The following is an 11,873-nucleotide window of genomic DNA, read 5'->3' as shown; positions in this document are numbered from 1 at the left end:
AAGAAGAAAGAAGAAAGAAGAAGAAGAAGAAGAAGAAGAAGAAGAAGAAGAAAAGGAAAAAAAATAAAAAAATAAAAGGAGTCCAAGACCAGCCTGACCAACACGGTGAAACCCCACCTCTACTAAAAATACAAAAATTAGCCGGGCATGGTGGTGCATGCCTGTAATCCCACTATACTCTAGCCTGGGCAACAGAGCAAGACTCCATCTCAAATACATGAATAAATGAATGAATGAACAAAATCATTTTTAAAAAAAGAAATTTGAGTTATCTAATATTTGAATGTTATGTAAAAATAACACATTACAGGCCAGGCACGGTGGTTCACACCTATGATCCCAGCACTTTCGGAGGCTGAGGCAGGCAGATCACCTGAGGTTGGGAGTTCAAGACCAGCCTGACCAACAGGGAGAAACTCTATCTACTAAAAATACAAAATTAGCTGGGCGTGGTGGCACATGCCTGTAATGCCAGCTACTCAGGAGGCTGAGGCAGGAGAATTGCTTGAACCCGGGAGGCAGAGGTTGCAGTGAACTGAGATGGCACCATTGCACTCCAGCCTGGGCAACTAGAGTGAAACTCCATCTCAAAAAAAATTCCAGATCTATATTATACTATTTTAAATGTTTTTCCTTTTTGGTGAGACTAGAAATTTCAGAAAACTAGGTTTTCTTTTTTGTTAATTTTTTTCTCCACCTTAAGTAGGGTGATTAGAGACTAGGTTTTCCTTTTTCTTTTTTCTTTTTTTTTGAGACGGAGTTTCGCTCTTGTCACCCAGGCTGGAGTGCAATGGCGCGATCTCGGCTCACCGCTACCTCCGCCTCCTGGGTTCAGGCAATTCTCCTGCCTCAACCTCCTGAGTCGCTGGGATTACAGGCACTCGCCACCATGCCCAGCTAATGTTTTGTGTTTTTAGTAGAGACGGGGTTTCACCATGTTGACCAGGATGGTCTCGATCTCTTGACCTCGTGATCCACCCGCCTCTGCCTCCCAAAGTGCTGGGATTACAGGCTTGAGCCACCGCGCCCGGCCGAGACTAGGTTTTCAAGTGAAAATCTAAGGTGTTGCTTTTAAGAAAGCTTCTCCACTGGGTGCAGTGGCTCACGCCTGTAATCCCAACACTTTGGGAGCCTAGGCGGGAGGATCACTTGAGCTCAGGAGTTCAAGACCAGCCTGGGCAACATAGGATACCCTGTCTCTACAAAAAATTTTAAAATTAGCTTGGCATAGTGGTGCACAACTGTAGTCCCAGCTACTCAGGAGGCTGATGTGGGAGAATTGCTTGAGCCCAGGAGGTTGAGGCTGCAGTGAGTCATGATCACACCACTACACTGCAGCCTGGGTGACAGAGTGAGACTCTGTGTTTAAAACAAAACAAAAAACAAGAAAACAAAAAGACATGAAAGCTAAAAGGATCTCTGTGATTTAAAAGCTATAGATCTAGACCAGCCTGTCCAACACGGTGAAATGCTGCCTCTACTGAACATACACAAGAAAAAATTAGCCAGACATGATAGCACGTACCTGTAATCCCAGCTACTCTAGAAAGGCTGAGACAGGAGAATCACTTGAACCTGGGAGGCAGAGGTTACCATGAGCTGAGATCCTGCCACTGCACTCCAGCCTGGGCAACAGAATGAAACTCCATCTCAAAAAATGATGTAGAACTAGATAGGCCTGCTCATTAGAATATCAAGATGGCTCCAGCTTGTCTTTTCTTTTTAAATTTATATATACTAGGGCTTTTTAAGTAGTTTCTGTTGAAAATAATCATTTTGACCAGCTATATTATGTTTGGTAAGGGATAAATTATATCTATACCATGCCAAATATCCTAATAAAAACTGGAAAACATGTCCAACTTACCTTTGAACATGGCTTTCCCTCATGATACTGCTCCCTATTGACTCTAGTCACAGATCCTTTTAGCTCATATAATTTGGTTATACCATGTGAAATAAGTTTGGACATGGATTTCCCAGGGGTAACTCCTGTGAAAACTCTTCAATGGAACTACCTTTTATTTCCAGACACTCAAGATAGAAGGTTTTCTGCTTGAAGTGGGAGAATACGTGCATTCTCCTCAATGATCACAAGACTCTAACAAAGGGGATTTTTAATCTTTTAATTTTCAAGAAAGCTAAAACATTCAAATGTTTAAGTGGATAACTGTATTATTCATAAAATGACTGAAAACTAGTTTACTATGAGATGAAAGCATCTGACAGGGATTTTCAAGCTCTTGCTCAAGTAATTACTATGAAATAACAACTTCTAGAAATGAAGAACAATCTGTGAAGAGTAAATTACCATTGGTGTGGGAAAAAAAGAGCCAAACAGAAGTAGAAAAAGGTGTAACCAGCATACTAATGTTATCTACAGTGTATTTTTATATTTGACCAGGTTTCTTATGTCCTTTTTTGGAAAAAACATTTTTAACCATTAAAGTGAGTATCAGTGAAAAAGTGGCCACTAAAGTGACTAATAACCTCAGGGCTTTGAACCAGTTGGGATAATGTGGTAAGTGAAAAACTTCAAGGTGTAATGCTATCCCCAGACCCATTATTATTGTGACTATGGCTTCTGCTTCACCGAGTTTTTCAGAAAAAAGGAAGGCAAACCATGAAAACAGAAGAGGAGTTGTACTGTTAGCCAAATTAAGGACATCTGGTCTGGCTGGACTACTTTCTGGTAGAGCAAAACCCCATCTGATCCCACCCAAGAAAGATAGGAAACTGACTCCATAAGCGATCTGAGTAAAAGCTAATATGGGAATATAAGTTTTTGTCATCAGCATGACCAGTGGTGGAGCAACGAAGGGGATTAGTCCTGCCACAGTTATATATAATGCTGGCTTTGGGCTCTCAGGCAGATAAGAGATGGTGCTTGGTGGCCTGGCTGGAAATGCTGCTTTCTGCTTCTTTTTAAAGCTGCAGGGGGATGTATGATAGCACTGTGTCTTGCTCATATACACTGGAAATGAAGAAGAAAGCCAAGGCCTTGGAAACGGGGAAAAGTTCTGCTGGAGAGACATCTTGAGAGAAAGTGTATCTGTTCTGCTGGCTCTTAGTCCCACTGGGAAAGAGTACTTCAGCATCTGCAAAGAAAATAGAGCCAGAAGACAAAATCAAAAAAAAAAAAAATTCCGTTTTCACACTACTAAGACATACCTGAAAAAAAAGAAAAAAATTATATATATATATCAGATTTTAGTAAATCCCAATATGAAAGATTATTTGGAAGGAGCAAACAAAAAAGATTTGCCTTCCATTAGCACATTAAACTGTACAGAAAGGATGAACTGACTCTAAAGTGATGTTATTGCTGGTAAGAGTATGAAATGGCTATATAATGTACAAAAGAAATCACTGAACACAAACCATGATATATTTAAACCTACCACTTATTTTTATTCCATGAGAGAAATATCTAAAAGAGAAGCAGGTAAAGATTAGATCTTCAGAACCTGGCCTTCTGTCCTTTTGTTTTTCTTTTCCTTTTTGTGGAGAATGGGGTCTTGCTATATTGCCCAGGCAGGTCTTGAAGTCCGGGGCTCAAGTTATCCTCCTGCCTCTGCCTCCCTAAGAGTTGGGATTACAGGTGTGATCCCAATGATCAGCGCCTGGGGCAGAATCTGGCCTTCTAAACTGCCTCTTCTATTTATTACTAGCAAAAGAAGCAGCACTAATTACTGTGGGAATAGTGTTTTTATATGGAGGAAATAAATCTGCCTTCCAACTTGGCTTTATAAACACCACATACTTTTCATAGTTCCACACCTTTGTATATGCTCTGCCTAGAATTCTAGTTCTTATTCCTTTTCTATCTAGGAAACTTACCTCAACAATCAACATTCAACTTAAAGCTTTCCTTAACCCTTCTACCGTTTGATTTAATGCTCCTATAGTAAGTACCCTATGCACACTTCCATCATAATTCTTCTCACAATAAATTAAAATTATGTGTTTACTTGTCTCTGTCTCAGTAGACTTGAGAGCCAGGACCATATTTTGTTCCATGCCTTAAAATCCCCAGTGCCTTTCATTGTACATGGGCAAAGTAATAACCTTTTCTGCTGATTCTGTGCTTTAGTGAGCAGATGCCAGACTTCAACTAAAAAGTGTTGGATTAAAGAAAAAATTGAAGTTATTTAAGATTCTTGGTGATTACTCAAATATACTAGGAATGGTTCCATCTTGGAACCATTTCCCATTTCCATATTTACTGCTTTTCCTTCAGTTACCTGTATGGCCCATTCCCCTATTTCTGACCCCCTGCCATTTATAAGTGCAGTCCTACATCCTGACACTCCCTATTCCCCCCTTCCCTGCTTTATAGTTCTCCACAGCAGGTAAGTGATATACTATTATTATTATTTTGTTTTTTTTGAGACTGAGTCTCACTCTATCACCCAGCCTGGAGTGCAGTGGCGTGATCTCTGCTCACTGTAACCTCTGCCTCCTAGGTTCAAGTGATTCTCGTGCCTCAGCCTCCCGAGTAGCTGGGATTACAGGCATCCACCACCATGCCCAGCTAATTTTTGTATTTTTCAGTAGAGATAGGGTTTCACCATGTTGGCCAGGCAGGTATTGAACTCCTGACCTCAAGTGATCTGCCTGCCTCAACCTCCCAAAGTGCTGGGATTTGGGATTAGAGCTGTAAGTCACAGCACCTGACAACATTTTTTTTTTCTGAGAGGGAGTTTCACTCATGTTACCCAGGCTGGAGTGCAATGGCGCGATCTCGGCTCACTGCAACCTCCGCCTCCTGGGTTCAGGCAATTCTCCTGCCTCAGCCTCCTGAGTAGCTGGCATTACAGGCAGGCACCACCATGCCCAGCTAATTTTTTGTATTTTTAGTAGAGACGGGGTTTCACCATGTTGACCAGGACGGTCTCAATCTCTTGACCTCGTGATCCACCCGCCTCGGCCTCCCAAAGTGCTGGGATTACAGGCTTGAGCCACCGCACCCGGCTCCATTTTTTTTTTTTTTTTAAACAGGGTCTTGCTGTGTTGCCCAGGCTGGAGTGGCATGATCTCAGCTCACTGTAGCCTCAACCTCCTGGGCTCAAGCAATCCTCCTACCTCAGCCTCCAGGGTAGCTGGGACTATAGGCGTGTGACTCCATGCCCAGCTAATTTTTTGTATAGATGGGGTTTTTCCATGTGCCCAGGCTGGACTTGAACTCCTTGGACTCAAGTGATCCACTCACCTCGGCTTGCCAAAGTGCTGGGACTACAGGAGTGAGCCACCGCACACAGCCTGATATATTAAATATTTTACTTACATGTATTTTACCTAACTCTTCCCTCCATCACCTAAATAAACAATGATAAGGATTTGTGTCTTTTTCACTGCAACTGCCCTAGCCCAAGCAATATTTGGCAAATAGTGCTCAAATATTTGCTGAATAAACCAACCTTTGAAGATGTTTGAGAAAACTTCTGGATGAAGCGAAGCATACTGGCCCCTGTTGAAAGTCTTGTTCAGGAAGATGCCGTTCTGATTAACGTGTTGTTACAGCTCAATGGAGGCCCTGACTCAGAGGCATGTTTCTGTGTATAAAACAAGACATCACTTAATTTTCCTCATTTTATACATTAATTTTTAAACAGTAGTAATTCATAAATGTAACAGTTTCCTTTGAAAAGAATCATTAATATTTTCAAACTATCAGTAACACAGTATGGAAATAGATTCTTTTAATACCTGAACTGTTCTTTTAGCTTTGGCTGTCTGATTTAACAGAAAAGAGTAATGCACACAGGGATTTTACAGATACCTCCACCACTTCCTAGCTGTGTGACACTAAGTAAAGTGCCTGAGTACCAGTTTTCTCATCTTTAAAATGAAAGGTCTTCTAAATGGCATTTTTGTGAGATTAAAAAAAACAACTGGAAGGTCATAGATTCTCTGTTTCCTTTTTTTCTCCTTAGTTATTTACTTTGGGGCTTAAGAGTTCACAATTCAAAATAATGATAGTACCTATCAATATAACTTAGTTTTTTTGGGTGTTTTTTTTTTTTTTTAAGACAGCCTTGCTCAGTCACCTAGGCTGGAGTGCAATGGCACAATCTTGGCTCACTGCATCCTCTGCCTCCCAGGTTCAAGCGACTCCCATGCTTCAGCCTCCCAAGCTGATTTTTGTATTTTTAGTAGAGATGGGGTTTCACTATGTTGGCCAGGCTGGTCTTGAACTCCTGACCTCAGGTGATCCACCTGCCTTGGCCTCCCAAAGTGTTGGGATTACAGGCATGAGCCACCATGCCTGGCAAGCATTTTATTAACTTGGTACGGAGAAAGAGAATAGCCTGTTGGAATACAGACTCTGGAATCAAACTTGGTTGGAATTCTGGCTCCACTACTTATTAGCTGTGTGTCTTTGAACAAATTATTTAATCTCGTTATGGTGCAGTTCATTCACCTTTGAAATAAAGGTACTAACTACTTTCATAGGGTTGATGTAACTTTTTTTTTTTTTTTTTTTTTTTGGAGCCAGCGTGTCACTCTGTTGCCCAGTATGGAGTGCAGTGGCATGATCTCTGCTCTCTGCAGCCTCAACCTCCTGTGCTGGAGGGATCTCACCACCTCAGCTCCCTAAGTAGCTGGGACTACAGGCCATGCCACCATGCCCAGCTAATTTTTGTATTTTTTGTATAGAAAGGGTTTTGCCATATTGCCCAGATTGGTCTCGAACTCCTGAGCTCAAGCGATCTGCCTGCCTGACCTCCTAAAGTGCTGGGATTACAGGTGTGTGCCACCACACTTAGCCTGATGTAATATTTATTAAGTTAATACATGTAAATAGCTGAGAACTGCCCCTGACACAAAGTAAGCACCTTACAGAGGAGACCCTGATTAGTAAGTAACCAGTAAAAACAGCTGAATGAGAATATGAATTCTAGATCTGACAATTCCATTCTTTTTTATTTATTTATTTATTTAAGACAGAGTCTTGCTCTGTCACCCAGGCTAGAGTGCAGTGGCCCCATCTTGGTTCACTGCAACCTCTACCTCCCAGGTTCAAGCAATTCTCCTGCCTCAGCCTCCCAAGTAGCTGAGATTATAGGCACCCGCCACTGTGTCTGGCTAATTTTTGTATTTTTAGTAGAGACGTGGTTTCACCATCTCAGCCAGGCTGATCTCGAACTCCTGACCTAGTGATCCACCCTCCTCGGCCTCCCAAAGTGCTGGGATTACAGGCATGAGCCACCATACCCGGCCGACAATTCCATTCTTAGCCAGAATGAAATGTCTGAAAAATCTATAGTTGCTGTTTAATTAAAAAAAATCGATTGGGCCAGCGCGGTGGCTCACCTCTGTAATCCCAACACTTTGGGAGGCTGAGGCAGGTGGATCAGGAGGTCAGGAGTTCGAGACCAGCTGGCCAACATAGTGAAACCCCGTCTCTACTAAAGATACAAAAAATTTGTTTCCTGTGATCCATGCTAGAGGAAGTAAAAAACAAAAAAACAAAACAAAGATACAAATATTAGCAGGGCGTGGTGGCGGGTGCCTGTAATCGCAGCTACTTGGGAGGCTGACAAAGGAGAATCGCTTGAACCTGAGAGGCAGTGGTTGCAGTGAGCCAAGATCGAGCCACTGCACTCCAGCCCAGGCGACAGTTCGAGACTCCGTCTCAAAAAAATAAATAAATAAAAATTTTAAAAAATTGAACAAATTTATTGATTACAGATCCACATATCTTAGGGTTGGGTCAAGAAACCCTGTATACCAGTGAATGTCTTCATTCTAAAGGAATAGGTAAGTTAGATCACACCCACACCTACCCACCTGAGCCCCAGACCAAAATGCCCGCAGAGTGTACCCATCACTTTTGTCAAAATCGCTTTCTTCGTAAGACTTTCCAGACCACTCCATTTAAAATCTCAACCATCCCCGACCTTTGGAAACTCCCTATCCTCTATGGCACATGCTTTCCAGCTAACGGGTATTAAAAAGTGATAACCTAAAGTCCAGCGACGGCAGGTGATGCGGGGATTAAGGACTGAGACTCAAAGGTTAACCCTCCTAATTTGGATTAAAAAGCTCAATATTCCCATTGCCCTAATAGGAAGACTGCAACTGCCAGCTTCAAAAAGACCTCTGAGAAAGGGGGGAGGAGCTTAGACGCTAGTGTCTTCGGGAAACCTTGCCCTACAGTGCCCGCGTCTACAATTTACTACCAACCCTTGGTGCCTCCCATCCCATTCTGTAGCTGTGGCAGCTTTGAGACTTACCAGCGTTGCACAGAGAGATGGAAAACAGCCGCAAGAAAACAGCCCATGCCTCCCTACAAAGACACTTCCGGCAAGTGGAATCAGAGAAAGCCCCCTACTTCCTGAGGACTCAAAAGAAAATAAGTCCGGGTAGGGCCTTAACCTGCGCTAACTGGTTCCTACGCCCGGCTTTCTGTTTGGGGGCCATTCTTAATTTCTAGTTGAAGCCAGATGTTGAACAAGGTACCTGAACGGTTCTAGACTTTCTGTTTCATGGCTCCCAGGCAGCAGAATCTGCCCACAGAGTTCGAGAAGGTAGAGTGCAAGTACTGAAACAATCTCAGAATGATGGTGGTGAAGGAAGGTAAGAGACGGGATTTTAGGCCCAGAGTGACCTGGCCAAATTGCTTGTCATCTGTGGAATTTATTTTTTACTTTGCAAAACAGGGTTATAAGACCTATGGGGCCCATGTCACTCCGCATTACGGCCCTTTACTATTAAAGGGAGAAAAAGTCCAATTATTACATTTATTTTCTTTGCTAGGAGCTAGAAACTTCGTTAAGGATTAAATAGCACAAGAGCAGGATTTCTACTTCCACGAAAGGTGTGGTGATAAGAGCCCTGGGCTTGGGGGTGGTGCGGAAAGTCAGATCATTTCTCCTGCTGCCCTCGGCTTTATTTCTCCGCTATGTGACCTTGGGCAAGTCCCTTCTCTTATCTGGACTTGTTTCACAGGAAATGGCACTAGGCAATCTGAGTGTCCTTCCGTGTGTATGGATAAAGCTGAAGACATGTAATAGGAGATCTCAGGGGCCCAAGCCGGCCAGCCCCTCCATTCCTCCGGATTCTAGGTAGTGTAGCTTCCTGGTTGCCACCCATCACATGGTTTAGCGTCCCGTGCCGGATGGAGCCACAGCAAAGTCTTAATAGCGCCTTTAGTAGAGCTAGGCCTTCAGTTTTATTGCCTTCTCTGTTATGGCAGCGCCGCCCCTTCCAATAGTGCGATACCCAATGAGACTTAAGGTAGAAGAAACGGCACTGTCACTGGCGCAGACTCTAGCCAAAAGCCCGCCCGGCGCTGGGGCGGGGCATGACACTTGGGCTCCCAAGGAACTACTACTCCCAGTGGGTAGCGCGGCTGACCCAGCCGCGCAGCCTCCGGAGCCAGGCCGTGTGGGCTGCTGGGGGCTGGAGTCTCAACGACACGCACACGTGAAGGAAGGAGCGGAAGGTGGGAAGGGGCTGAAAAACACATGTTTCTGCGAAACCGGTTTGCAAGTCCTTGTAGAGGTAGTTTTGGGACGCGTACCGGCCCACGGGAGGGCTGTGGGAAGGTGAAGAAAGAAGGGAATACATATATACATACCCACCCACTCATTCATACGCGCTCAGGTCCCGAAAGTGGGCAGGGGGGTTAGAAGGGGCGTACTAAACTAGGCTTGTCCTTGCTTCAGGCGGCACGAGGAAAGGCAGAGGATTCAACTCTGTAGGGGGCGGAGGCGACCACGCGCCGCCTCGAGCGGCGAGGAAGGGAGCCAGGGGCAGGGCAGGGCATAACTGCCGTTCTGGGGGCCGAACGTTAGCAGCTCGGGGCTCGAGAACCGTCCGGCAGTGTCTCCGGGGCAGGTCCCGTGCGCATGCGCTCCTTCAGGTGGGCGTGTGTAAGGCGGGGTCGGACGGGGGAGGGGAGGGCCGTGCTGCTCGTCGCTCCTCCTCCACCCGCTCTGCCCCTCCTGGGCGTTGTGGGCCGGGCAGCCATTTTGGGAAGAGCTTTGTTATGGTTGTGGGCTAGCCGCCTCTGCCGAGTCTACGAGCTGGGGACGCGTTCTCAGACGCTGCGTCTCGTCCCTGGTCGTAGTCCCACCGCTGCCCGGTGAGTGGGAGTTGGGGACAACGGGGCAGTAGGAGATCTTGGAGTCGTTCCAGCGCGGGGCCCCGCCCGGTGCCTAACCAACCGGCTATTAAAACTAGGTGAAAGAAGCTCTCACACAGGTGGTTGGTTTTAGGTCCTACCCGAGAGGGGCGAGCGGTTCGAACCACGGTTCAAGTGGTTCGAACGGCGCACTCCCGCCATCGCAGTGCTTGGAGCTTTGCACGCGAGCGTTGCCGGGGCTCCGCGTAAGCGCTGCTACTTTAACTTTGGTCGTCGGGTCGGAACGCTCACCTGCGGCTTTTTGGCTCCTCTCCAGGCGATCCGGCTTGGTGCTGGTTGAGGGACTTGGTTTACGGGTTTTTTTCTTTCCCTCTTGAAATGAGAGCTAAGAGCTTTTGTTTTCCTTCAAAGAAAAACCTAAGGAGGAAAAAGTGTAAGTCAAATGTGGGATATTTGAGGGGAAAAAAAGTTTTAACTCCCAGCGTTCCGGTTCTACGTGGTAACGAGGTGTTTTCGTTTAGATTGAGTCTATCCAATATCTACAAACCCTCTTCTCTTGCGGGGGCTGCGGGGGAACCTGCTCGATCCTGAAATGTTTTAAGAGTGTTATTTTTTTTCTCGTCTTAAATCTACTTCTCAACCCGAGAAATTCAAAAGAAAGTCTGAATCTAAAATGGCTGTAGCTTGGGGAAGTGCCCTGCCTTTCGATTACTTAAATACAGTAACGTTTTAAAATTTTAGCCGTTTCCCCTATGGGGACATTAACTGAATCTTTTGATCTTTTGGCTTTTTACAATTGGTGTCTCATCTTTAACTCTCTTGCTAGGTGAAAACAAAGGTGAGACTCACAAAGTTGACTTACTCCAAAAGTTTACATAAGAATGGGTGCGGTGCGGTGGTGTGTGTGTGTAATAGTTGCTTATAGTTTTCACATTGTGCTGTGGTGTCAATTTTATCTGCCAACTTTGTGCTCTGAGGGTGGATTGTCATATTTGTTGAAATACTTTTAACGTTGATATTCATTGCTTACCAGGAAAATACAGAGTTAATAATGGTGGTTCGTGTTTTAGTTTAGTAACAAGTCATATTCTTGTGTAAATCCTATCCAAAAGTAAAGTGATTGGTAGTCACTCCTCAGTAGACTGGTATTTGTAATTTGGTAGACTGCTGATCTTTTCTAAGGTCTTTTATATCCAATATTTGAAAGGAAATTAGGGTGTTATTAAGTTTGAGATACTTACTAGAATAGTGTTAAGACCAAGTGAAGACATACTTTAGGTGTGGAGAACCTGATTGTTGTGCCCTTTTAAACAAAAGGCTGTCTTTTATTTGCGTTTTTCTTTTTTTAACCAATAGATCCAGAAGTTTAAACAAAAAGTCATATATTGGAAGCCAAAACCAGTAAATTTCAGTATTTGGAAAGGTGGTGAAGTTTTGGCCTGTAGTCTGTTTTTAAGAGATAAAACAGTGAAATGTTAATTGTGAATGAGAACTTTGAAATTAATAGTAAAATAAACTGTCATCTTTCCTAGGGAGTCCATTTTCAATGTGCCTTTTGACGTTTTTTCAAATACAAAAGTTTATTTTTGTTAATTCCCCTATAATTTTTTTTGTTATTTTGGTGGTTTTACAGGAAAAACATTTAAAGTTTTTAATAGAAACTACAAGTTAGTTGCTTCATGTTTTGTCACTGTTAACTATTAAATTCGAGTGAGAGGTTTTTTTTTAAGGTTACTCACCGGTTTGTACGTTTGTTAATATAAACATTCTTTTTGTTGTT

At 43.9% G+C, this 11,873-nt stretch overlaps 2 protein-coding genes across 2 annotated transcripts in view; one reads left to right on the top strand and one right to left on the bottom strand.

Annotated features, from left to right (window-relative positions):
• Positions 1 to 2,098: 2,098 nt before the first annotated feature.
• TMEM69 (transmembrane protein 69) lies at positions 2,099 to 8,349 on the bottom strand. Its single transcript, XM_032247414.1, has 3 exons — positions 8,241 to 8,349; positions 5,421 to 5,555; positions 2,099 to 3,098 (listed from the first exon to the last, which is right to left on the bottom strand). The coding sequence occupies exons 2-3, from the start codon at positions 5,460 to 5,462 to the stop codon at positions 2,391 to 2,393; spliced, it is 750 nt and encodes a 249-aa protein (XP_032103305.1). The 5' UTR covers positions 5,463 to 5,555; positions 8,241 to 8,349; the 3' UTR covers positions 2,099 to 2,390.
• Positions 8,350 to 9,888: 1,539 nt separating this feature from the next.
• GPBP1L1 (GC-rich promoter binding protein 1 like 1) overlaps positions 9,889 to 11,873 on the top strand; it is a 58,794-nt gene continuing 56,809 nt past the window's right edge. Inside the window, exon 1 of the mRNA XM_032247413.1 lies at positions 9,889 to 10,093. The gene's annotated coding sequence lies outside the window, so the exon portion shown is untranslated. The remainder of the gene's footprint in view (positions 10,094 to 11,873) is intronic.

This window comes from Sapajus apella, unplaced genomic scaffold (genome assembly GCF_009761245.1).
Source record: "Sapajus apella isolate SASKATOON/1434 unplaced genomic scaffold, GSC_monkey_1.0 scaffold62, whole genome shotgun sequence".
Taxonomy (NCBI): Eukaryota; Metazoa; Chordata; class Mammalia; order Primates; family Cebidae; genus Sapajus; species Sapajus apella.
This window is presented reverse-complemented; position numbering and strand designations above follow the sequence as displayed.

What these genes read in the sequence shown, in the direction of transcription:
- TMEM69 (XM_032247414.1), bottom strand. Translation starts at nt 5,462, where the DNA reads ATGCTTCGCTTCATCCAGAAGTTTTCTCAAACATCTTCAAAG. An exon ending in TTTCTCAAACATCTTCAAAG is followed by an intron (nt 3,099 to 5,420) that starts GTTGGTTTATTC and finishes TTTTCTTTGCAG; the next exon opens with ATGCTGAAGTACTCTTTCCC.